Here is a 26,699-nt window from a genome sequence, read left to right on the forward strand (position 1 = left end):
CATCAAGCCTCCTGTCTTTTCCAAACTGAAACTGAAACAATGGACCAAGATCAGAAATTATTACTCACATTACTAAACTGTATTTTTGTGTTGTCAAGATAATTGTTCTTAAACCAAATTTTCGTACAGAAATTTAGTCTTTTTTCAGTGATAACAGAAGAAAACTGGCTTCAATTATTTTGTTTTTACACGCTACTGTGACAAAATTGAAACATTGAGGTCATTGCTTAGCGCAAGCGCACTGGAAGGTTAGAAGAGTGTACAATGAGTGGTTTGTTCGAACTACCAGTTTGTCTTTAGTATTTCCATAGATGAGGTCGGGGCACTAGTTTTTGACTTTGGATCATATTCTCTTCGAGGTGGTTTTGCTGGCGAAGATAACCCTAAGGTTGATATTTGTAACTTATGATTATCAGTTAAGATTGATATTCCATCTACTCTTGGGATTATTGGAAATGAGGAAGGTCTACCGGCGAAAAGAGTCGTTGGGCAAGATATATTGGTCCCTCGTAAAGGAACTGACCTCCAATCATTCCTTAAAGATGGATTAAGTAAGATTCTACTTAACTTATTTTCGTGAAGTTGATGATTGGGATGCCTTTGAAGATGTGATGAGTCACATGCTACGATACCTTACACCCGAAGAGGCTAGTCATCACCCGGTACTTTTTTCGGAACCTTCATGGAATACAAAGTCAAAACGAGAGAAAATTGCTGAGATTTTGTTCGAGAAGTTCAAAGTGTGTTTATTTCGTTTCAAATGAATTATTATCTAGGTTCCAGCATTTTATATAGCCAAGAATGCTGCACTTACTTGTTTTGCAAATGGCAGACACACTGGTTTGGTTTTGGATTGTGGTGCTATTCACACATCAGCTGTCCCCGTGTACGATGGTTTAGTTCTAACTCAAGAGGTCATACGTTCTCCTTTGGCTGGAGATTTTATTGTTCAGCAGGCACAAAGGTTAATTCTGGATGAGCTTAAAATAGAGGTTGTTCCTTATTATCGTGTCGCATCTAAGGTATGCTAGTATTTATATTTATGCTATGGGTAAATTTATAGTTTATTGTACACCTTAGACTTGTGGCAGTTCCAGATTCTTGGGATCGGAGTGTACATTATATTTTTACGTTTAAATAGGTAGTTTAGTTTTCATAGCCTCTGATGATACACATCAAGTAAATGTGTGCTGGTTCTCGCTTATAATTCCCGTTTAAAGAGAGAAATATAATGCATATTAATTATTTTCTAATAACTTCGGATAGTCATTTTTCTCTTTAGAAAATCAGTCATTTAAAACCCGACAAGGGTGTTGTTTCTGACTTAATGATTTTTTTGCCCTATCCATTTAGTTGACCAGATACTGCTTGGTAGAAAATATTTGAAATATAGTCATTTTTATCTTACAGAGTATAGTCAAGTCATTGTTTGCAGTTAAAAATATTTCTTTAGGTTTATCTCGCTAAGCCAAGAATCTTGGGACCTGTATATATTAGTCATGTGAATTATCATTGGATTCCAATGTATGTACAGTTCTTCAGTTCGATTCGTATCCGTACTATCTTATGACCGTTCAGTTAGACTACTGGTACTATTATTTATCCAAATCAAGGTACTGCATTCTCCACTCCAACATGATTCAGTCAGTTATATTTTTTAGACTAGTGTATTGTGATTTCGAAGTCGGAGTAGGGATTGAGGATTTATGTCTGGTAGATTTTGCAATTGTTATCACCCTGATGTCTGATGTTCATGGCAGCACCTTTCTAAATAGGTAAATTCTTGTAAGTTTATTTTGTCAAGGGATTTGATCCGGTATTATATATTGTAGGACAGTTGTGATATTATTGTCTGTCGTCAAAAGGCCGGTTAATAATGATGCTATTTATTTAGACCAAAGATAACCTCTTATTTCCAACCCGACCAAATTATATAATACATCAGTGGAATACATGTCTTAGGAAATATTTGAACTTTTAAATGTGAGGTGTCAGTTTAATTCACCACTAGTTGTTAAAAGTAAGTACTTTAGAGTCGTAGATGCTCACTGTTACTCGTTTATCCGTATTAAATCATATACGTTTTGGAAGATTTCTGTTTTTCATCTGTGAGATGTAACTCGGCGGTTCTACTTATTTATTTGTTCTATGATTCAAATAGTCAATTGGTCATAAGCAACATGGAATACGGTACATACATTCATCGGTCCAGGTTGCCACACACTTCTAGCATTTATTTTGCATCTATTAATTCTCTGGTTTAAATTACGCTCCACTTATTTTGTTATGGGTAAATAATTGAAATCCTAAAGTATGATACAAACCCAACTCGAGGTCTAAAACCCATACTTTTACTTTTATGCCTAGTTTCATTTACATTTTTGATACTCATAGTAGGGTTTTATATGTATAAGCTATTTGTTCTCTGGCGACATTCATGTAGTAGATTTTAAAGTTTGAATCAGTCATTCATGAATAACTTAGGACCTGATACAAATGTCCATCGATCCGTTACTCCGTTTTACGTTTAAGTAGCGAAGGTAGATTAAAAAAGTGAATGACAAAATCAATCAAGATATTAATATCAGTGGTAATAAAAAGTGAACATAAAATGTATTCCAAAAAGATGGACATGATTCGATAATGAAAAGCATGTGATAATATTAAATTCAAAATTTAGAGGAAGATAGTGAATGCATACATCAGTGCTATTGCGACCGATTTTTAGTTACATCATCTAACCCTGCCAGGAAATATTCACTTCCGGAGATGGTTAATCCAATAGTCAACAGTTTTATGGGTTCATGCAATATTTAGTCCTTATCATTTTCCGATGCACAAGCTTTTAGTGGGGTAGGTGATGGTTGCTCAGATGTAAAACTTGTCCCAAAAGCATCAATCAATTTAATCAACTGGTTTACATCTCTACCTAACACCTCACCTGACTTCCAAATTACTCATTTCGTAGTTCCACTAAACACAAAACCGCTAGTTACCAAATAATAGAGTCTGTCCATCGCAACCATATTTTCAGTTTACTGTTCATATATTTTCATGTACAAAACGAAGTATCTATGTACGTTTCATTTATAAGCTGATTGTGAAAAATATGACTACCGGTTAATGAAATTTCACTGTTGTTATCTAAGAGATTTGTTCCCTGAAATAATGTTTGGGTGACTAAAGCATAGCTTGCTGGCAGCGACATCAATGAAACTCAGCTTTATGCGATAGATTGAGAACATATTAAAATAGCAGATGGGTAGTTATGGTTTAAAATTAATTCCATGTAAGTCGTCGTATATTTACCGATACTTTGTCACTATACGTTGTCTTGTTGGACAGTTGGTTAGTTGTTAAATCACTGTTTTAGATCTCCAGTTTATGGTTCAAATCCTGCTTGGTTTGGGCATCTGGTTACTGTCACTAGCCCTCATACATTGCTATCCGATTCTGAATTGAGTTTCACACATGTTAACCAAAAGATCATGATCCTACATTTTACTGTAGTTCCCAAGGTTTACTATGTTGTTCGGTTTATTTCAAACCATAATTAATGGCTTTTCAACAAGACTGAATTATCACACACGATCCACTGATTATACATATTCTTCTTCACTATATTTAGTTGCTATCGATTTGAGAATTTTGTTGATATCGAATCAGATCAGTAGTAATTACCACCAAGCTTAATTTCTCTTATACACTTTGTTGTGCTTTGGCCTTTAAATACTCTTAAATTAAAACATCTGTACTTGCATGTAAAATCCAAAGTTGTTGTACGAAGCATTCACACTAGTATCTTTATAGAGTACTAAGCACTACTATCCGGTTTCCCAAGAAAAAATCTCAGGGGATGAGGGGTTTGAAACACGGGACTTAGTGACCGAAAGGTTAGACAAACTATGTAAGAAACGGTCTTAGTTTTTTGTTAAAGATTTGACTAAGTGATTTGTATAAATTTGATGCTTAAAAATTGGAAACTTTATTTCCACTTTAGTTAACGTACAATTGATCTCGTCAAATCTGACAACATGATGTAACTCATTTCAACAAAGTACACGTCTATTTACTCAGCTCTGAGTCTTACCTTTTGTCTATCTTTAGGCTAGTAATACTACTAGGTTACATAAACTTTAGTGTAGATGAAGTGAGGTGTGACTGTGTGGTCTAATAGTTGAATACCTTATGGTTCTAATCATTAAGTCACTACGCTCCATAAAAGCTAATTTAAACTTCTACACATATAGCTAGGATTTGTTATCAAGCTATTTTATTGTTATCATTATTCAACAGCAAATGATTCACAGAATTTAGTGGGATTGATGTAAATATTTTTATAATTGATTAACATTATTTAGGAGCCTGTAAATGAACGTGAACCTGCAAAATGGAAAGAACGAACAAATCTACCACCCGTTTCCACATCATATGAGAATTATATGTTAAAAGTAAGTAGCCCATCTATATGACAAAAGTGAACTTTTTCCATGTATTTACAAATCAACATATTTAGAAGTCAGCTTATAACATAAATGATCGTCAGTTTTTTTTTGATGTGACCCATTAGTTTATGCACTTAATAATCAACCGATGGACCATAGATCCAGATACCTCTCTCTGGCAAAGTTCACTTTGGATTGCATATTCTTGCACAAGTTGTGGAGATCATCATAGCCAAATAGACAAATGCGTTCATTACTGTTAAGTTACATGTATTTTGAGCCATACTTTGTACTTAAAGGTTGTCAAAGAAGTCTGTGCCTCATTGGAAGTCAAATGTAATTCAATGAACTTATGTTCACAAATTATGATCAATGTCAACGTATAACCTTTTATGCTAACAACTTATTTAGGCTTATGATTATGATAACCTGCTTTATATAGTTCGCTTTATACAGTTGGAAACGACTGGAAAGTATTCTTTAGGGCATAGTTGGATGGGGAATATTGGTCCTCAACGAGGGATAACAGGAGTGAGTAAGTAAATAAGTAATGAGGCTGTGGGAATAGTTGAATTTCATTGGAATCATGAGCTAATCTAAGTTAGATCACCATTAAAAACATGGAAGCACTGGACAGCCGCTTCGTCCAAGTATGGGACTCTTCAGCAGTACATACCCACTGTCCTACATGCGGGAATAGAACCCAGAACATTCAGTCTCGCTATGTTTATATAATGTCATCTCTCTCTCTTACTATCAACCTAGGTTAAAGTTAACTCTACGTGGGATTAGAATTTCAGTAATAGAAATCGTCTTGTGAATTAAGATTTCATGATTTATAATGAGGACACGTTTGGATGTCGTTAAATTGGTAAATGTTATACCGATCGATGTGTAAGATTCGGTGATACAATGTGTTTTGAGTGATGAATACTCACAAGGACAAATTACTGACATCAACCCCCCAAGTGAACTGACATCAGAAAACAAAAAGGCTGCCTGGCAAAATAGGATCATTTTACTTAATAAAGTAACAAGTTTGTATGTACGGTATTAAGTACCAAAAAAAATCAAATGATAAAGCATAATTGATTGGAAGATACATGAATTTCATAGATCGCTTTGAAGTACCGATGAAATCGTGATTCAACAGTTAGATTTAATTTTTACATCGTCGTATAACAATTCATCTCAAAGTTAATCGAGTATTAAGCACAAAGTTTCAATATGTTTGCAACAATGATGAGTAATTTATTTATTTATTTCTTTAAACACATAAATATTGGTACAAAGAAAGCACCAGATAAATATGCACCTCACAAATCTCATTTGATTTGCGCGAGGGCTGTGATACTGCCCGAGTGCCCAGACTGAAGCAGATGGTTTTCTTAGGGGGCCACACCCCGAGCCTTTGACCTAAAAGTATAACCCACAAGGCAGTGGAGCATCTTAAGGAGATGCAGTTCCATGGTAGCCGATGACCAATAATTGGTTCATACGTCATTTGTTACTTCAGGATATTGGGGCCCATGTGCACCATTGGTTTGGAATCAAGGTTTTCCAACTCCCCTAGGTGGACTATCCATGTCCACCAACCCGGTTAAAGCCGCTGCCTGACATTCGCTTTTCGTCGTTTCAATTTCGTAAACAACATCCCCGGCACAAGAAGGCAGTGAGTAGGACTTCCTAGGCAGAGGCTATATATATGCGTGGCCATATGAGAGCATTTGGAGAGGGAGAGCTGACTCTTCCCAATCTCGGCCGTACCAGGGCATTTTGGGGCCGATGAGTAATTACCCAAACACAGTAGTTTTTTGGCAAAACTGTGATTAAAAATGGTACCCTTCATCACATTTTAACACTACAGACTGTTAATGACTTGCTACCATATATATATAATACATTAACTTGTAAGAAATAACCTACAATTTTTTCTTTTGTAAATTTCCCTCAAAAAAATCAACAAACATATTCATTTGTGAATTGTTTCTTTCTTTTTTCTAACATTTTTCAGTGCCAAATACAAGATTTTGTGGCATCAGTTTTACAAGTTTCTGAAGATCGTTATGATCAAAGGTTAGTAGTTATGACAATAAGAATAACTGAGTTTTATATTCTTGGTTATTCTATTAGATCTTACAAAATTGGGTTTGATTTGTAACCTTAATCTTTGAGCTGGTTTTTTTCGCTTTTCATCGAAAATTAATTTTAAAGGTGTCATGTATTATGTGTGCCAATCAATCCACCACCTATATCGACACACGATGTTATCTAATGTAGAAGTAGGTTGGAAGAATGTTAGAGATGGATAAACCAAGATATGACAGCATTCCATGAAGACACTAACTGTTAGACTGAGACATATAAATGGATATGTGCAGACTACATTGTTTCAGTTTACATGATTATCGTAACCAGTGGTTAGAGACTTTGGGTCACATGGTTCAGAATTGTTCACAATGAAGCAGGTGCATTCACTCATTTTATCCCTTTATATTCGAAGTTCTTAAATTCCTCATAACTTTTTCTACTATTTCACTAATCTATATTTCCTTCGGGAATAGCATTTTCGACGCCTAACCTTTCTTCTTGACACTAATATTGTTTTATTTATTTATTTAAACACATAAATATTGGTGCAAAGAAAGCACCAGATAAATATGCACCTCACAAATCTCATTTGATTTGCGCGAGGGCTGTGATACTGCCCGAGTGCCCAGACTGAAGCAGATGGTTTTCTTAGGGGGCCACACCCCGAGCCTTTGACCTAAAAGTATAACCCACAAGGCAGTGGAGCATCTTAAGGAGATGCAGTTCCATGGTAGCCGATGACCAATAATTGGTTCATACGTCATTTGTTACTTCAGGATATTGGGGCCCATGTGCACCATTGGTTTGGAATCAAGGTTTTCCAACTCCCCTAGGTGGACTATCCATGTCCACCAACCCGGTTAAAGCCGCTGCCTGACATTCGCTTTTCGTCGTTTCAATTTCGTAAACAACATCCCCGGCACAAGAAGGCAGTGAGTAGGACTTCCCAGGCAGAGGCTATATATTCGCGTGGCCATATGAGAGCATTTGGAGAGGGAGAGCTGACTCTTCCCAATCTCGGCCGTACCAGGGCATTTGTGGGCTTAGATTTTTTGCTTGATAATTTCATCACTTTTGTGGTAATGAGGTATGTCAACGGGAATCTATGTACATATTTGCTAGGTTCTGCGTTGATTTTGACTGACCGACTGGTCTAAGCTCTTAGCCCAATAGGGCGATCAGGAGATGAAAATGGAAAGCAGATCATTTTTTTGTTGTACTCAATCCAATTATTATTTAAAATTCAACTTGAAATGTTTGACTAAATAGCAACACAATTAGGAAATCATAATATGTACATAAGTAATACAAAAAACCTATTTAAGAAATAGTTACTCAATGATAATTCTAGAACAGTATAACTTGACTGAAATTTATAGGTCAAACTAAAACCTGGAAGTAAGAGAATATAAAGATGCAACAATACGAGTATCTACTAATTATAGGATACCAATCTAAATAATAATCCTTCAACCTACCTAGTTGAGAGACGTTCAGTAACCATACATCAGAATTTGTTAAAACGATTCAAATGTATCCACTTTTCATCGTTATCATTATCTCCGAGATCTTGAGTTCCAGTATTCCTTCATATATACTTTTTCATTGGTTCTTCTTGAACTATTTAAATCTCTTGATAGTAATCTAGTTGATTTTAACTATTTGGTATGTAAGTTTTTTGCTAATATACATTTTTGTCAAGCTCTACATTGCCCTGGTACGGCTGAGGGTAAGGAGAATCCGCTCTCTCTCTCGAAATGTTCTCATATGGCCGCGCGTATACAGCCACTAACAGGGAAGTTCTACTCATTGCTTTCTCACTACAGGGGTGTTGATTACGAAATTGAGAGGATGAAAAGCGAATATCCGACACTTTAACCGGGTTGATGGGTACGAAGGGTCCACCTAGGGGAGTTGGAAAACCCTGATTCCGAACCAATGGCTCCAGTATCCTGAGGAAACAAATGGTGTATAAACTGATTATTGACAACCGGCTACCATGGGATTGCATCTCCTGACGTTGCTTCACTGCCTTGTGGAGATTTGTATGATCAAATGAACTTGTCATCTCATTACATAATCTTAATCATGTTTTTACTCATCATCAATATATATTCGAATACAGTCATAAATTATCACTTTAAAGTATATAACGCTGCTATAAACTTCATCTTATCATATACATCTTATTTGTAATTCTTTAGGGAGATGAAATTATAAAGATGAATACAAACGTAGTAATAGTATTTACAGTAACATTGAATAAATTTGTCGAATAAAAAGTACAAAATAATTTTAAAACTCAGGATCTAAGGGAGAAGACAAATAGTGATCAGTTTCAAGTCATGTCATCCACACATCTCCAACTATTAGTTGCGCTAATCGTAAGGATCACAGTCAGGTAGGTAGTCTGGAAATAGCTATTAACATGGTTAAGTTCAAGGATCAATGAGTTCATAAATTGTCACATATGAGTTTGGTCATCCCTAGTCTCCTTCCAATCAGACGGACCATAGAATAGAGAATTGGTGTTAATATAGACTAGAGTCATAAACCGACTTGATCTACTACAAGTCATGTATAATTCCCACAGTTATCTAGACCACTATTGGAAAACTGAAAGTACTAGATGGCTGTTTCTTCCATACGAGACTCAAGGTCTAGGGTTCGATACTCTGATGTGACTTCGTAGATGCGCACTGTTAAGGAGTCCCATACCAGAGCTAAGTAGCCGTCCTATTTTTTCTGATTTTCAGCGTTGGTCTAGCTATTATCAGTTCACGATTTAAAGCATAGAGATTCTACACTTTCCACTAATCTCGCTCAGTCAGTCAGTCAGTCACAACGTAGAACTTCGTACGTACGTACATCAGTTCGAGTTGCCATACCACATTAGCACAGAGATGCAGTTGTCGATTCAAATCCCATAGTGGTAGAAGTAGTAGGAGTATAATCAGAAATCCAAAAGATTAGGGGTTTCAAGAAATTATTGAAGGAGTATAGTACAGTGAAATAAATTTGGAAAGAGAAAAAGATAAAGACATGAGGAATTCAGAAGATTAGAATTTGGTAGAACACAAAGAGTGGATGCATCTTCGCCATTGCAAACGATTTTGAGCCATGTCATTCAAGGTCTCTAACCATCGGTTGCTGTCATCTCGCGAATCCCAACCAGGTAGTCTACACCTACCAACATGGCCCAGTCCACTTGTCAGTGACTTCATTGATTTGTGCCACGTTTTTGTCTGGCCACCCCTAGCTTTCTTCCAACCTACTCCTACACCATGAAACATTGCACGTCGGGGCAGTCGGTGGTCGGGCATACGTAACACATGTCCCAGCCATCTCAACTGATGAAGTTTCACTACTTCATCAATCGATTTGCCATCCCTACCTAGTACTCGTTTCCTAACAACTGCATTACTTACCCGGTGGTCCCAGGATATACGAGCAATGCTTCGAAGACACCTATGATCGAACACTAGTAGCCTACGAATATCCTCTACTCTTATTGGCCATGTTTCACTGCCATAGAGTAGGACGGAGCGAACTGCTGCACAGTAAACCCGTCCTTTGGTTGCTAGACGGATATCTCGCCTACGCCATAAATGACGCAAGTTGGTGAAAGCTAGACTAGCCTTCTGTATCCGTGCTGAGATTTCGTCACATACCAGACCACAAGGGCTGATGAGACTTCCAAGATAAGTGAAGTGGTCTACACGCTCAACTACTTCACTCCCTATCATTAGTTCAGGTGTCGATGCAACCCAATCCTGAAGTAACATTTTGCACTTCGAGGGAGAGAATCGCATTCCGAACATGCCTGCATAGTTGCTTATAGTGGTCAGAAGACTCTGCATGTTGTCAGCGTCTTCACCGAGTAAAACTATGTCGTCGGCGTATTCTAAGTCGACAAGTGAGTCTCCTGGTAAAAGTTCAACTCCTGGAGGTTTAGCTGATGAAAGTGCTATCTCTAAAAGTAAGTCAATGACAAAGTTAAACAAGAATGGGGAGAGTGGACAGCCCTGACGAACGCCACTTGTGGTAATCAGTTCTGATGACAGTTCGCCATAGGCTCTAACTCGACCAGTTGTGCTCGAGTAGAGAGCCTTTATGAGGTTAATGTACTTCTTTGGTACTCCTTTCAGTGACAAACATTGCCATAGAACCTCACGATCAACAGAGTCAAATGCCGCCTTAAGGTCAAGAAATACTACTATTGTGGGACGTCTGAATTTGTGTCTATGTTCTAGGACCTGACGTAGGGTGAATATCTGGTCTATGCAACCACGTCCAGGTCGAAAACCAGCTTGGTTTTCTCTAGTCTGCTCTTCACGAGCTTTGGTTAGGCGACCTAGTATTATTGAAGCTAATATTTTAGACACTATATTAGTCAAACTGATCCCTCTGTGATTGTCACAAGAGGACTTTTGTCCTTTCTTATAAACTGGCACAATCAGTGATTGGGACCAGTCAGATGGAATTACGTCCAGTTCCCAGATTCTACCTAAGACCTCAGTCAATCTCACTGCTAGTACTGGACCACCATCCTTAAAAATCTCAGGGGTCAACCTGTCAGGGCCTGCTGCTCTCCCTCGCTTCAGATTTCCTATAGCTTTTTCAACCTCACAGAGGGTTGGAGGACTTACATCAATTTGCCATTCAGGACGACTGGGGATCGTGGGTAATTGAAGTGTGGCTGAAGGCCAGTTGAACTGATCCCTAAAGTGTTCTGCCCATCGATCCAACCTCCTGGATTGAGAATGAATTATATGCCCATCTTTATCTGAGATGGTTTCACTGATATTCGGGTTCCTAATACCGGTTTCTTTAACGAGTCTGAATAGCTGCCTACTGTTACCTATTGCCGCTGCCTTTTCCATCTCTCTTGCTTTCGCTACCCACCACTGTTCACGATCATTACGTAGACTTCTTATAAGCCTGCGCTTAAGTTGACTCCGCTCTTCGTTATGCTCAGAGCCAGGTGGGATGAGTTTACGAGCATCTATCAGTGCGGTAGATGCTGCCGAGATCCATTGTTTCTCCCTAACGTTATGGTTTACCTTATTAGCGGATATCACTGCTGATTCCACAGCTTTTCGGATGTCATTCCACGCTGCCTCGGGGTGGACACAACTTACATGGCTGCCTAACTGTTTTTCTAGTTGTTCCTGAAATATATTCTTAGCTTGCCTACCATTAAGTAGAACCCTTAGAGGCTTCCCTGCAGTGTCTTTCCTACGTCCAGTAAGACGCAGACAAATACGTGCTCGCACTAGAGCATGATCTGAATCTAAGCATGTGCCCCAGAATGAGCGACAGTCTTCTATCGAGCCCCTCCATCGGTGGCTGATAGCGATGTGATCTAATTGGGTCCAACGTTGGGACGAATTCGGGGGTCGCCAGGTCAAAAGATGTTTTTCCTTATGCTTAAAGTTAGTATTTGCAAGAAATAGGCGGTTATCTGAGCATAGCTGCAACAGACGGTCGCCATTATCTGTTCTTTTCGCCATGACACCATAAGATCCACCCAGGTGTCCTTCCCTTTCACTTAGTTTACCTACTTGAGCATTAAAGTCACCTGCTACTATTACTACATCAGAACGCCTAGCTTCTCGGAGAAGGTCAGAAAGTTTCCTGTAGAACTCATCTTTTATATCGTCTGAGCTGCAGTCAGTGGGAGAGTAGGCAGAGACGACGAAGAGGCAACGACGAATTTCCCTATCTTTCCGAGTCCTTACTGATCCGTTTAGTCGAACAGCGCATAGACGACTGTCTACTGGGATCCAGTCTAAAAGAGCTAGTTCTGCCCTAGGACTTAATGCTATACCTACTCCAGCGAGGCCACGGGAAGCAGCGTCAGGGCTTCCAGATACACGGAGCGTGTATCGAGATGAAACTTTATTTTGATTAGGTGCGGTCAAATGAATGACACTACTCGGATCTTGTATGCGCGTTTCGGAGACGCAGCACACATCGATGGTGTAAGATTCTAGAGTTCTAGCTAAGGAAGCCTGTTGTCCTATTTGGCACAATGTTCGGACATTAAAAGTTCCTATATGTAGTTTAGAGCGTGGTTTCAAGAGACCAGGAATAACGTTCTGTGTACTCGAATCGTTTGCCCTAGCGGTGCGACGCGATAAAAGGACGTGGGAAGGGTTAGTCGAGGAGATAACAGAGTTATTAGGTGTAGGAAGGATTTGAAAGCGACCAACTTGGTCTTGTGTGCAGTTAAGGGTATGAGGGCTAGTATCACTTCCCGGCTGCCCACACCGTGGAAGGGTATTTCTTGAGGGACCTGAAAAAGAAGTTGGATTAGTGTTGGTCTTAACGACCTGGGAGCGTGACCGCAGTGCCCAAGGGACATCTGCTTGAGGCCGGTCACGCACGGCCTTTTTGTGGGGGATTTTTGACGTGTTAGCTCCGTTCTTCAAAAGTCCTTACCGCCGGAGACGGAAATCCGTGGGATAAGGCGAGGTGTGCATTTTTAGGGTCGACCTTTTCTAACCCCACCCCTCCTTGTGGGAAGGCAGCATCGCTGTCATGCTGGTTGTCTGAAGGAAACACCTTACTGCTTTCACACCTCTGTACAGTCAGCAGTACGACTTCGCCTTCGGACCTTGGGATTGCTGCTTTTAGTCTCACCGCTCTTCAACCGACCTGTCTGGCATGGTAGGACCTTGAGGAACGATTGTTCCAGCCAGCATAGCTCGATTGGATCATCACGATAGGCAAGCCCGACCACCACGTCAGGGTAGCAGCAACGGTCGGGGAAGCAGCAACGGTCGGGACTAATCTCGCTACACTCATATGTAGTTATTTGTATTTGTAACGCTACACTATACGAGTTTTACCTGTTTTTTTTCAAATACACGTCTTTTAGCCAAGCGGACACTTTTCCAATGATTGGTTATGAGTTTCCGAATGGATTCAATTTTGAATTGGGTCATGAACGTTTCCAAATTCCTGAGGCTTTATTTGATCCATCTATATTGTTAGTAAGTTCATGGATATTTTCTTTGAGTTTATAAGATTTTATGTTATTAAGAAATATTATTTGTAGCAGTGTTACTTAAAGCGTTTATATTGTCCTGTTATTGGTATTCAGCATTTGCTTATCATCAATCTGTTTTAGCATATAGTATCTGACAAGTCTGCTACTGCAACGCTTGTTACTACCTTCCTAGCCGCTTTCTATAACCCTAAACTACTTTTACATTTCAATTCAAAGAACAGAGAAAAGGCGAGAAATGTGTGTAACGGCTTTACTTCATTGTTAGCTTATGTGCAGGAAATCGAGGGTGTTAATTAGGTTGCATATGACCTTCATCTTCCAAAACCTCGGAATATACTGAATATAGTAACACTAAGTAATTATCCAATAAAAAATGTGACGCGTGCTCCTTCTTTTAAGAGATATTAATGAGAAGCTTCTATTCAATGCTGATTGGATAAAAACATTTCCTGAACTCCCCAACAGTTCACTTGAGCTAATACATTAATATATTTTCCCACTGTTACAAGTTTATTATATTTTCTAATTGTAGCTAGCGCTGGAATCTAAGACAGATTTTGTCGTATTTGAAGCTCTTCAGCCGGATATACCTTCATTTCAATGTTGTCAGTGTTCATTATTTGGACAAGAATCCACTACATAATCACTCTTACTAAGCTACTAAATCCTGATGGCCAATAATCTGTCTAATGCACATGGTATTCATCATTATCAATATTCTTAGCCATAATGCGTAACTATATGCAACTCAAAAACACAGACAATATCTTGATATGTATATATTTAAAGAGGCCTTTAATAAGATTTAGTCTTGACCATCATGTACAAGAAAACCGAAACCCATAACTACAACAAATATTAGTACTAGATAATATCTGCTTAAAGCGATTGATACTGTATTCGAACGTCAATGTGTTGGACACTGAATTGCCGGTATGTACATCCTAATTAAGGTGAAACACATACTCTGTATTTAATTTCTAGACATAATCTATTCATTTATTGTTTTGAGAGATTATTATTATTCTTTGTTTCACTCATGTAGGAAGCTGGCGGAAGTTCAATGTTATCAATGAGTCACATAGTGGCTAGTAGCATTAGTTTGTGTGATATTGACATTCGACCTGTAAGTGTAATAATTTGTTTTAAGTACTTTTTTTTTACTGTTTTGTTAGAATTAATGTATTAATAACCAGTTAACATTAGCGTATGGCTCAGTCAGTCACAACGTAGAACTTCGTACGTATGTACAGCAGTACGAGTTGCCATACCACATTAGCACAAAGATGAAGTTGTCGATTCAAATCCCATAGTCGTAGAAGTGGTAAGAGTATAAGCAGCAGTCGAAAAGATTAGGGTTTGAAGATGTTATTCAAGGAGTATAATCCAATGAAATAAATTTGGAAAGAGAAAAAAGATAGAGACATGAGGAATTCAGAAGATTAGAATTTGTCAGAACACAAAGAATGGATGCACCTTCGTCATTGCAAACGATTTTGAGCCATGTCATTCAAGTTCTCTAACCATCGATTGCTATCATCTCGCGAATCCCAACCAGGTAGTCCACACCTACCAGCATGGCTCAGTTCAATTGTCAGTGACTTCATGGATTTGTGCCACGTTTTTGTCTGGCCACCCCTAGCTTTCTTCCAACCTACTCCTACACCATGAAACATTGCACGTCGGGGCAGTCGGTGGTTGGGCATACGTAACACGTGTCCCAGCTATCTCAACTGATGAAGTTTCAATACTTCAACAATGGATTTTCCATCCTTACATAGTATCCGTTTCCTAACAACTGCATCACTTACCCGGTGGTCCCAGGATATACGAGCAATGCTTCGAAGACACCTATGATCGAATACTAGTAGCCTACGAATATCCTCTACTCTTACCGGCCATGTTTCACTGCCATGGCTTAAAGTGATTCAATTCAATTCCCCTATACAGGGAGATGAAGTTAGTAAGATAAGCAACAAAAGTATTGAAGTATTAACCATACTATTTGTGATTAATCAAAAAGACTAAACATAAGGTATTTGATTTTAAAAGAACCAATGAATTTATGGAAGCTTGGAGAAGATGAAGAATTAAGAAATCTGGTTTCACACTGATACTGGTTTTCAGGCAATTTCGATTCAGATTGATTTATTAACTTAGAATACTCAGTTTACAAATCCTTGTTTAATGAGGACACTGACAAAATCCAGTCTTCTGATCTCCTGTAGAAACATTGCAAGCATGTTTGGGATGAATTCTTCCCCATCGAAACACAAGATATTACCATAAGACCGATATATGTCAACGCCTAAACTAATAACTTGGAATGAAGTAGTTGAGGGAACAGACCATTTCACTTATTTCGGAAGTCTCATACGTTTTGGTGTACTACTGATATCAGGTGAAACTTTGGCTGTTCGATAAGCTTAGTTGATATTTTACTAATTTATATTATTTATGGCGTAGTCAGGATTTACGTCTGCCAAATGATGAGACTTTGTACTTTTGAAAAGCAATTCGCTCTGTGTTATTTTGTAGCTTCAAAGCCTGGACTTTGATAGTGGAAGACTAGTGTAAGCCTCAGGATTTGTTCATTAATTTATTTGAAGAATCTGTTGCTCACTCTTCATGGAATAACTAAGTGATAGGGTAAGAGTGGACTGGAAAAAAGCTAAGGAAAGGGGACAAACCAAGATATTTTATTAGTTCATAAAGCCAATGACTTAGAAATTCAGCATGTTAATAAATGGAGACCACGTGGTTGGGATCCTCGCGATAACCTTGACCAATGGTTGGAGACGTTGAGTCACATGTTTCGGGATCGGTCACCTAATCATCATAAACGTACGAAGGTTCAGTGAAAATTTCAGCAATGTTTAAGTTAAGCGCTTTGGATTTGTCTACTTTACACTAAGTAAAATATCAATTTTATCACTACTTGTAGAGAGAAATATTCACCACATCACTTAATCTATGTATCTGTACACACTACTTACTAATAGTCAGTAGTCTGAACTACATGGTAATATTTCTATTTTTCGTATACTGTTATAACTGATATACCATTGTTTTCAACAGATCAATCGTATTTCAATTAGTTCTTCTACATCTAGTAGCACTTATTGTTTATTTACTCATTATGCATGCTTCTATGCTTAATTTAATTCACACTAAACGAATTGTATATCTGAGACGTAATGCTTAATTTTCATTATTTGGTCTTATGCATCGGTCCAAGTTGCCATACCTCGTTAGCACAACAAGATGAACACCGAATTCATAGAAGTGGTTAATTTAGTGGTGGTAATATATAAAAGAAAGGTTTTATGTAAGGATATAATACAGGAACAAAGCAATTTTAATCTCAAGGTTTAAGGGAAGACAAAGAGTGTATACACCTACGCCATTGTGATTGATTCTGAGCCATGTCACACAGAGTCTCCAACCATTGGTTACGATAGTCACGCGAACCTCAAACAATTGGTTTGCATCTACCAACATGGCTCAGACTTGAAGTTAGTGACTTCAAGGAATGATGCTACGTTTTGGTTTGGCCTCCCCTAAATTTCGTCCAACAATCCCCAACACTAGTCAAAATTGCTTGTCGTGGTAATCGGTGTTCAAGCATACGTAACAACTGGCCTAACCATCTTAGTCGATGAAGATTCATGATGGAGTCATAATGGACAACGTCATTCTTGCCAAAAAAATAAGGAAAGTCGTAGTAATTCACTTTCTGTATTTATTAAGTGGATCATATTATGGGTCGTGCAATATCGCAGATTGATCGGAGTTAGATTTTAACATCATCTATAGATTTAATATTAGCATGTGAGACCGAATATCCTGGGTTCAATTTTGGACTTCATTTTTGTGGATGTACACTTCTGAAGAGTTGCACATTAGGACGAAACAGTTGTCTAGAATTTTTCAGGTTTTCAATAATTGTCTAAGCTGGATCGATTTGTAATCTGAATTACAGTCAAAAATCTCCACAACCTTCACATATTATTATTTTATTGATATATTTCCAGTAGAACAGAGGGATAACGTATTAAGTGCTTTGTTTATAATTTAATATACAATATAAATGAATATAATGACAACTTTATATTGTGTTTAAAGGAATCAGAAATGGTTTAATAATTAAAATACAACTTCCCATTAGGAAGTAAAAGTAAATTGTAGAAAGTTTGAATCCCATTCCATCACATACTTATTCAGTTTAACCAACTTATTTATTTATTTATTTAAACACATAAATATTGGTACAAAGGGGCACCAGATACATATGCGCCACACATATCTCATTTGATTTGTGTGAGGGCTGTGATATTGCCTGGGTTCCGAAACCGAAGCAGGTGATTTTCTTAGGGGGTCACACTCGGAGCCTTTGACCTATGGATTTGATCCACACGGCAGTGGAGCATCGTGAGGAGATGCAGTCCCATGGTAGCTGGTGACCAACTATTGGTTCATACGCCAATTGTTTCCTCAGGATCGTGGAGCCTATGTGCACCATTGGTTTGGAATTGTGGTTTTCCAACTCCCCTTAGGTGGACTTTCCGTGTCCACCAACCCGGTTAAAGCCGCTGCCGGACATTCGCTTTTCGTTCTCTCAATTTCATAAACAACACCCGTGTGTTGAGAAGGCACTAAGTAAGAGTTCCCTGTTAGTGGCTATATACGCATGGCCATGTGAGAGCATTTTGAGTGGGAGAGTTGACTCTCCCCACTTTCAGTCATATCAGGGTATTTGGGGACACGTTTAATCAACTTAATAGTATCATACTGGTTTTCACATAGACTATCTATTTTAAAGTTGATTATCCACATCTATATTTATGATATAAGTTATATTGATGAATCGTTTTTGTTTTTTCCCCTTTATATTTTCATTTTTTAGAGTTTATATAGTAATGTTATAGTTGTTGGTGGTAACAGTTTAATTACTGGATTTACCGATAGATTACAACGTGATTTGAATATTAAAACACCACCGGTATGTTTGTATTTCTTTATAGAATAACAATATTAATATTACGTAATCTAGAGTATGAGATTAAAAGTCAACTTTCCTAGTACAACAGCTGAACGTCGTTATTCCAGTTGGATTGGTGGTTCTATTCTAGGATCATTAGTAAGTAAAATTGTATTATATGTCTATTGTGAGTATCATCAATATTGTTAGTTTTTAATCTTAAACGCTGTTAAATAGTAATTGAATTTAAAAGGTGGTTTTCTTAGGAGGCCACTCCCAGAGTCTTCAACCTGAAGGTCTAATTCACAAGGCAGTGGAGCAACGTCAGGCGATGCAGTCCCATGGTAATCGGTGACCAACAATAGGTTCATACGCCATTTGTTCTTTCAGGATCATGGAGCCTATGTGCACCATTGGTTTGGAATCAGGGTTTTTCAACTCCCCTAGATGAACTCACCGTGTCCACCGGTCCGGTTAAGGCGCCGGATACGATGAAAAAAATCATGGGTTAACTGGAAGTTCTAATTAGTGTACATTGACGACATGTACCTCATATTGAACTCAGGACATTTTATGCTTCTCGATGAACTATTTATCATTAAATCAATTAGTTGGAAAACAGTTATTCCATATTTCAATTTAAATTAATTCATGAATAATGCAGTTTAATTGTGTAGAAAATCCGACAGTAGTTATCCATGAATCAGATAGAATGGTTGTTGGATTGTCACGAATTAACTAAAATCGGAAATGTGGATTCATTAAACTAGTGATTTAGCGCCGATTTGGTGTTCTTTATTAGGGCGACTTTCAATGACCTCTTCAACTGAATATCATTACATGACAAAAACAACAAAAAAAATTTCGTCCTCATGTTTCCCCGGTTTTTGGTACTTCTTATCACACTAAAGCCAGCCAGTTGTACGCAAAATGGAACCTGACATGTCTGTACGCCGGTCCCAGTTTGTATACCTGATTACCACAAAGTGATGAAATTGTCAAAAGGAGGTCCCAGAGCACTAGAGGTTGTAAAAGCACTGGTGCCATGAGGAAAGATTAGGCGTCGAAAATGCTACTCCCGAAGGAAATATAAATTAGTGAAATAGTAGAAAAAATTATGAGGAATTTAAAAACTTCGAATATAAAGGAATAAAAGGAGTGAATGCACCTGCTTCATTGTGAATAATTCTGAACCATATGAACCAAAGTCTCTAACCACTGGTTACGATAATCATTCAGACTGCAATAATGTAGTCTGCACACATCCATCTACATGGCTCAGTCTAACAGTTAGTGTCGTCATGGAATGGTGTCATATCTTGGCTTTCCCGTCGCTAACATTCTTCCAACCTACCTCTACTTCAGATAACATTGTGTGTCGATGTAGGTGGTGAATTGATTGGCCTACGTAATACATGTCTCAACGATCTCAATCGATAAATATTCACTACTCCGTCAATCGATTCACCATATTTATCTAGTGCTGTGTGTTTAACTTGAGGATTTCTAATTCGATGTCCCGAAATATACAAACAATGGTTACAGGGCATCTATAACTGAATATTAATGACCTCCGAATATCCTCTATTTTCAACCGCCACGTTTCACAGGCGTTGATTAAATGTTTAATTTCTTTTTTCCTATTTTACAGGGTACATTTCAACAAATGTGGATATCTAGTCAAGAATATAATGAATTAGGCAAAGGATGTGTAGATAAAAAGTGTGCTTAAGAAGAGCATATGTATTTATTTATTCATCCTACATGTACTTTCTTTACTCACTTTCACTCCCATGCACTGTGTGTGTGTATGTAAGGGTGTATTAACATGTATAATATAAGTGTAACCTGCATTTCTTTGTAATATATGTTTACATATTATCTATCTTTTCTGTGTTTACCTCTTCAACAGAGTTTATTTTGACTTATCACGAGTAGTAGTCGTACTCAAAGTGTATTCTTTGCATTTTGTTAGTAAAATTATAGACTTACCTATGTTTTGGAACACATAAATATCGGTACAAAGGGGCACCAGATATATATGCACCACACAAATCTCATTTGATTTGTATGAGGGCTGTGATACTGCTCAGCTGCCCAAACTGAAGCAGGTGGTTTTCTTAGGGGACCACACCCGAAGCCTTTGACCTAAAGGTCTGATCAACAAGGCAGTGGAACATCGTGAGGAGATCCCGTCTCATGCTAGCCAGTGATCAACGATTGATTCATACGCCGTTTGTTCTCTCAGGATACTGGAGCCCATGTGCACCATTGGTTTGGAACGAGGGTTTTTCCAACTCCCCTAGGTGGACATGAAGAGTGTCCACCGACCCGGTTGAAGCATCGGACATTCGCTTTTCGTCCTCTCAATTTCGTAAACAACACTCCCGCCACGAGAAGGCAGTGAGTAGGACTTTCCTGGCGGAGGCTATATACGCGTGGCCATGTGAGAGCATTTGGAGAGGGAGAGCTTTCTCTCCCCACTCTCGGCCGTACCAGGGCATTTGGGGGCTCTTAGGTCAATGTAGATCTGCTCTAGGCTCTAAATTGATAATGATTGAAACAATTGTGCTTTAGTATAAAAAGAACAATCTAATTTAACTTTGTAAGTTATAGGTTCAAACAACTATCTCCATCTACTTAGATGAGGTCAGATAAGTAGTATTTCTATAACTGTAATTTAAACTCCCATATGTGCTTTATCTATGTTTGAATATTGATAAGCAGAGATGGATGATGGCTAGAAGTGGATTCTAGGACGTGCGTTTCTTCCTATTTGGGACTCGTCAGGCGAGTATACTGCATCCCAGAGTTGGTGTTTACTCGGGAACTCGAACCCATTACAAATGAACTCGAATAGAGTTGTGTTAAAATTTAAGTTAATTATCTTTTCCGAGCGGACTTGGTATTTGTTCTGTCACTGATTCACATACTTAAGCAACTGAGGATATTATACAGATCTTAAACCGTGCTTGATATGTCTGTGCATTGAACCAGTTTTTCTTTCATTAATGAATTATGTTTAATGAAAGCAATTTTAAATAAAGTTGAAATCAAAGGGTATGTATTCATTGAGCTGGGTGCTTTTCATTGCGAAGATTCAATTGTAGTTCTGTGCATTATCTCATCAGCTCTCCTACTTCGTGTATAAAAGGGAGGAACTAAGAAGCTCTGGTTAGCGTGTTTTAGCGAGTCGGTTTTCTACGGGATGGGGTCGCTAACCCCATGCCCAAACCTCCTCCTTTATCCGGGCTTGGGACCGGTAGTAGCCTCCGGAGGAGCTACAGACATAGTTATTAAGAAGCTCACTTCCATGTAAATTGGGTGTTGATAAGATTTTGTCCAGAGCGTCAATAAACGCTTTGGGATTAAACCGTTTAACTCAGAGAACATACCACCAGGAAAAGGATCTATCTGTGCTGCGAATCGTTCGTCATTACGGTATGTCTTCGGTTACACCAAAGACATTCAGTTTCAAAACTGTACATCCGTACATATATTTATTTCTTAAATTGAAAGTCTTTTGTTAGTCTTATGTTTAAAGTAGATATTATTAGTAATGCGCTTAAAATGATCTTGAAAGGTAGATTAGAAAGACTTTCCACTTAACAAATTGTCGTGTAGTTTCCCTTTTATGCGCTGCTAGATGAAAAGTCAGTCATTTTAACCGACCAATTTTGTATGTATAAGCCAGGTCATCTACTCCCTTAAGACTAGATACTTAAGTCGTTCGTCTTAACTGCTTTACTGCATCTGATATCGTCTCTCACCATGAATTGACGAAGGATAGTATATATTGATTGCATCACTTAGTCTACAGTAGCCTCAGATTCATTCTTTTATAATATTTCAAGATTCAGTCAAAGATGTTGAGGGATCCACGACTAAATTTACTTTTGCATTGCAGATTCTTTTGTCATAAAGATCTTATATATTGTAGCACATGTGGAGTGTGTGGATGCTTATTGTCACACTAACTTCGTTTGGTGTAACACTACTGAATAGCAAGGAGTACTAGGAGTTTTTTCGTTTTAATATATCAGTCTATAGAAGTGCTTTTTTACAAAGTCAATGATCACACCTCGAAATTTGAGATCTTGTGGTCAGCGTGTAACCTTTTTGGCAACTGAGTTTAGAATCCAATGATAAACTATCAAATTCAATTTGCTTGTGATTTAGAGCGTCTAACACTAATAACTAATACTATCTCACTTCCAACATGGTCGAACTCCTTGGTTCGACTACATAACGTGGAAATCGGTGTGCAACCCTGTAGAGTCCTATAATAAAATAAAAGTGATCAAGTACTCCCAAGTCCCATGTGGTGTTCCAATCGAAATCAATGAATGGGTGATTCCATCAACAAAGTCTATGAATTTCTCAACCAAAATAAAATTCAATTTTCACTATTTCTTACTTATTATATTTATTTAAACACATAAACATTACTACAAGGAGGTACCAATTAGATATGCGCCACATAGATCATTCGATTTGTGTGAGGACTGGGATACTGTTTGGGTGCCCAAACCGAAGCAGGTGGTTTTCTTAGGGGGGCTTACTCAGAGCCTTCAACCTAAATGTCTGACTCAAGGCAGTGGAACAACGTCAGGAGATTCAGTCCCGGTAGTCGGTGACTAATAATTGGTTCGTACGCTATTTGTTCCTTCAGAATCCTGGAACCCATGTGTAACATTGATTTGGAATCAGAGTTTCCCAACTCCCCTAGGTGAACTCCCCGTGTCCACCAACCCGGTCAAAGCGTCGGACATTTGCTTTTCGTCATCTCAATTTTGTAAACAACACCCTCACCGCGAGAAGGCAATGAGTAGGACTTCCCTGACAGTGGTTGTATGCACATAGCCATGTGAGAGCATTTCGAGAAGGAGAGCTTATTCTCCCCACCCGTCGGTCATATCAAGGCATTTGAGGAGAGTGTGGTTTTGTAAGTTTTTCAAAATCTAATCGTTTATTTTTTCATATTTCTTTTTTGTTTTCGTATATACACAAGAAGCAAAAAAGAAAAACAAAAGAAAGAAGAAAACAATATTTCTCCAAATATTATGATTTCAAAATGATACTGACTTATTAAGTTGCTTTGTTGCTATGGTTATTGAAGAATTTAAACAAAAATTAAGAATGTAAAAAAGAAAGAAGATAAGAATTCGATTCAGTAATGTAAACAAGTTAATTATTGAACCATTGAATCATTTACTAAATTGGTATCACAAAGGAAATATTAGTTACTAAGCTGGTAACCAAATACTATAGTTACTCTGTTAATCTTATTTTCTTTTCTTTAAGGATAATCAATAAAGGATATCGAAAAAAAGAAAAGAAAAAAAAGAGAAGTGTTAAATTCAAAGATAAATTATTACATATTATAAAAAATAGTTGAAATTAATTCATTTCGATGGGGGAGGGTAGGGGTGGGCTGGAAGAGGGGGGTGTTGGGAGGTGATAAATTATTTCCATAAATTTAATTGGCATGGATACAAATTATAAAATAGGTAAATAAGAAGACAATTGATTAAACAGTTAAGATCTTTCATCATTGTTTATTTTTGAGATCCAATATTATTATGTATGTACAAATGATCTAGTTCATAGATGATGATTTTGTATGTATGTATATTACCATATCTTACATGTTGAATTATACATATTGAATAGTGAAATGTCATAAGTAACGTACATTGAATGAACTCTATCAGTGATTTGTTTATGTAGTTACATTCATATTAGATGATGTTGTTTCATCTTCTAATGATATAGTTGCTATGTTATTACAAGTTCCAAATGTTTCAATTATTCCTGTGAATGTATCAGACATTTGATTTATATAAGACTGATTGATTCAATTTTTTTGTATATGTTGAAAGAAAAAGTGGGGGAGGGGGAGAAAGAGAAAAGAATTGGATTAATACTTCGTTATATAAAGTTTTTTACGTAAAATATTTGTTCGATTAAACTAGATCACTATGGAAAACCTGGAAACACTTCAATCGATTAACGTTAGACAGTAACACCGTTGAATGCCGGCGCTCAGAAGTTATTGTTATATCGAATGGGTGCATGCCCCTTTAATGATATATGAACATGATAAGACCGCCAATCGAAGAGCAATGAAATGATTGATCGCTCAATGATACACGAAAAGCCGTATAAGCAGTCTTGAGTACTTATCAGTCCTAATTTCTGTCTAGCCCAACCAGTTCAGTCCAGAACACCAATAACAGCGTTTGAAATATGAATCATTATTCTCAAACATACTGGGTTTATATACCAATCAAACTGACCACATTGTACCATAAAATAGAAAATAACATTTGTACAAAATATGACCAAATGTGGCTGTGAATAGGGGGAACAGTAATTAATAGACTGGAGATAACTCAGGAATGGTAAATCGGTCTCCCGCACGAACGCTTAATCTCTAGACCACTGCGCCGGTATCCAATGCTGTTAATGTCTATTTGATCAACCAATCAGAACATGATTTGATTATATACGGTGATTTGATTGGTTTATACGGATTGAGTACCTACACTTTGTTATAACCAATAAAAAAATCCTATTGAAGTTTAGTGCATTAAGAGTAATATCTTTATAATTATACATTGGACATTAGAGTCTAAATATTTTTGAGAAATCTGCATGATTTCATATTCTTAATATCTATTTAATAAGAGAAATTGAAAACTTTTAATATGATCAGGACTCAATAGCTGAGTGGATAACACGATGACGTTTGAAGCGAACGGTATTGGATTGGAGTTCCGGAGTAAATATGAACTGTGGGATGCAGGTACATCCAGCTGACGAATCCCAAATAGGGTGAAACGCGCGTCCTCCATTCCACTAGCAGCCACCATCCATCTCTGCTAAGAATACTTGTAACTTAAGGCAATACCGAGTCAATCCATACAGTATCCACAAATGCCAATGCGAGACTGATCAGTTGCAGTTCTAAACATCAATGGGAAGATACAAGCAAACAATATTAAGTGGATTATTAATGTTTACCTGAATTGATGACATGCATTTTTCAACGCCGACCAAACGTTGAACAAAAATTGTCTGATCAGCTCGTATATGATTTACAGTTTCATATATGCTAGTTTGTAGCTAGAAAATTTATTCAAGAAACAAGAACAACAAAACAGATGAATATCGAATAACGAAGATGAAATTTATGAAAAGTATAAACGATGTACAGTTGAATTCTCTAGTCTATCTGAGCTGGACCACCATTGGAAACCAGGAAACACTGAGAGGTTGTTTTGACTTAGTATGAGACTCCTCAGTAGTGGGTCGCGTATAATCTTGAGGAGACTGATATGCTACTGTGGTGTGTGCTACTAATGTCAACAGATATAAGTAGTATGTATCATCAATCGAAAGTGAAATGCCTGGTGACAGAAGGTTAAGAAGATCAAAGAAAAGGGGACGAGAACAGAGAATCATTAATGTGTAAACAAAGGGACAATGAAGTCTGAGACAATTGATTGACATTTTGCGAATGATGTATTTACTGTATGGTTCTCCGATTTTACTAAGGGATTCTGTAGTTTTGTTTTCACGGGTGAACTCGAGAAAGCTCTAAGGAGCTCAGAAAGAGCCGAAGATATTCCGCCCAATCATTTTTTGGAAGAATATTCCATAATCTCTACGTGTAGCTTCCCTATTGGACAAATGCTAAAAACCACTATATGCGGATTGGATGACTATAATGATGATCTCGCTTTTACTAGAAACTATAAATACCTGACAGTTTCGTGCCATATTTGTCACTGTTTGGAATAACATTCCTTCCACTTGTCTTCTGTCTTCTCATTTACGACTTGAAATGGTTCTAGTGTTCCATTTATACGTGGTATATTAAGAATCTAAGTTCTAGATATAACACAAATACACTCGATTGTCCCCACTTGTTTTCTCGTTCACTACACTATCACCAAGATAATCTAGCCCTCTACTAACCTCCTGTCAAGCTAATTTGTAAATAGTGCCTATATAATGTAGTTCATGTTGGAATATATCATCAAATTTGAAAAAAAATTATCAAATCAAGTTTATGTGTATGAACAACAAATTGAAAATTAACGAGAAGGGGTTTTGTGGAGATTTCAGTATTTTCATAGTTGAAATCATGAGTCAATTGAAG

General features: G+C 37.6%; 2 protein-coding genes across 2 annotated transcripts in view; one reads left to right on the plus strand and one right to left on the minus strand.

Annotated features, from left to right (window-relative positions):
- Nucleotides 1-225: 225 nt before the first annotated feature.
- Nucleotides 226-20,412, plus strand: Smp_063040 (actin-like protein 6, acl6). Its single transcript, XM_018790703.1, has 12 exons — nucleotides 226-271; nucleotides 312-388; nucleotides 422-551; nucleotides 583-740; nucleotides 777-1,022; nucleotides 4,362-4,451; nucleotides 6,460-6,521; nucleotides 13,420-13,534; nucleotides 14,597-14,677; nucleotides 18,458-18,553; nucleotides 18,605-18,691; nucleotides 20,184-20,412. The coding sequence occupies exons 1-12, from the start codon at nucleotides 265-267 to the stop codon at nucleotides 20,262-20,264; spliced, it is 1,230 nt and encodes a 409-aa protein (XP_018646097.1). The 5' UTR covers nucleotides 226-264; the 3' UTR covers nucleotides 20,265-20,412.
- A 3,842-nt stretch (nucleotides 20,413-24,254) lies between these two features.
- Smp_156150 (calcium-activated potassium channel) overlaps nucleotides 24,255-26,699 on the minus strand; it is a gene marked incomplete at both ends in the record, with an annotated part of 23,398 nt that continues 20,953 nt past the window's right edge. The window contains one exon of the mRNA XM_018790704.1: nucleotides 24,255-24,380. Within this exon, the coding sequence (XP_018646098.1) occupies nucleotides 24,255-24,380 (126 nt within the window). The remainder of the gene's footprint in view (nucleotides 24,381-26,699) is intronic.

This window comes from Schistosoma mansoni (genome assembly GCF_000237925.1).
Source record: "Schistosoma mansoni, WGS project CABG00000000 data, supercontig 0041, strain Puerto Rico, whole genome shotgun sequence".
Taxonomy (NCBI): domain Eukaryota; kingdom Metazoa; phylum Platyhelminthes; class Trematoda; order Strigeidida; family Schistosomatidae; genus Schistosoma; species Schistosoma mansoni.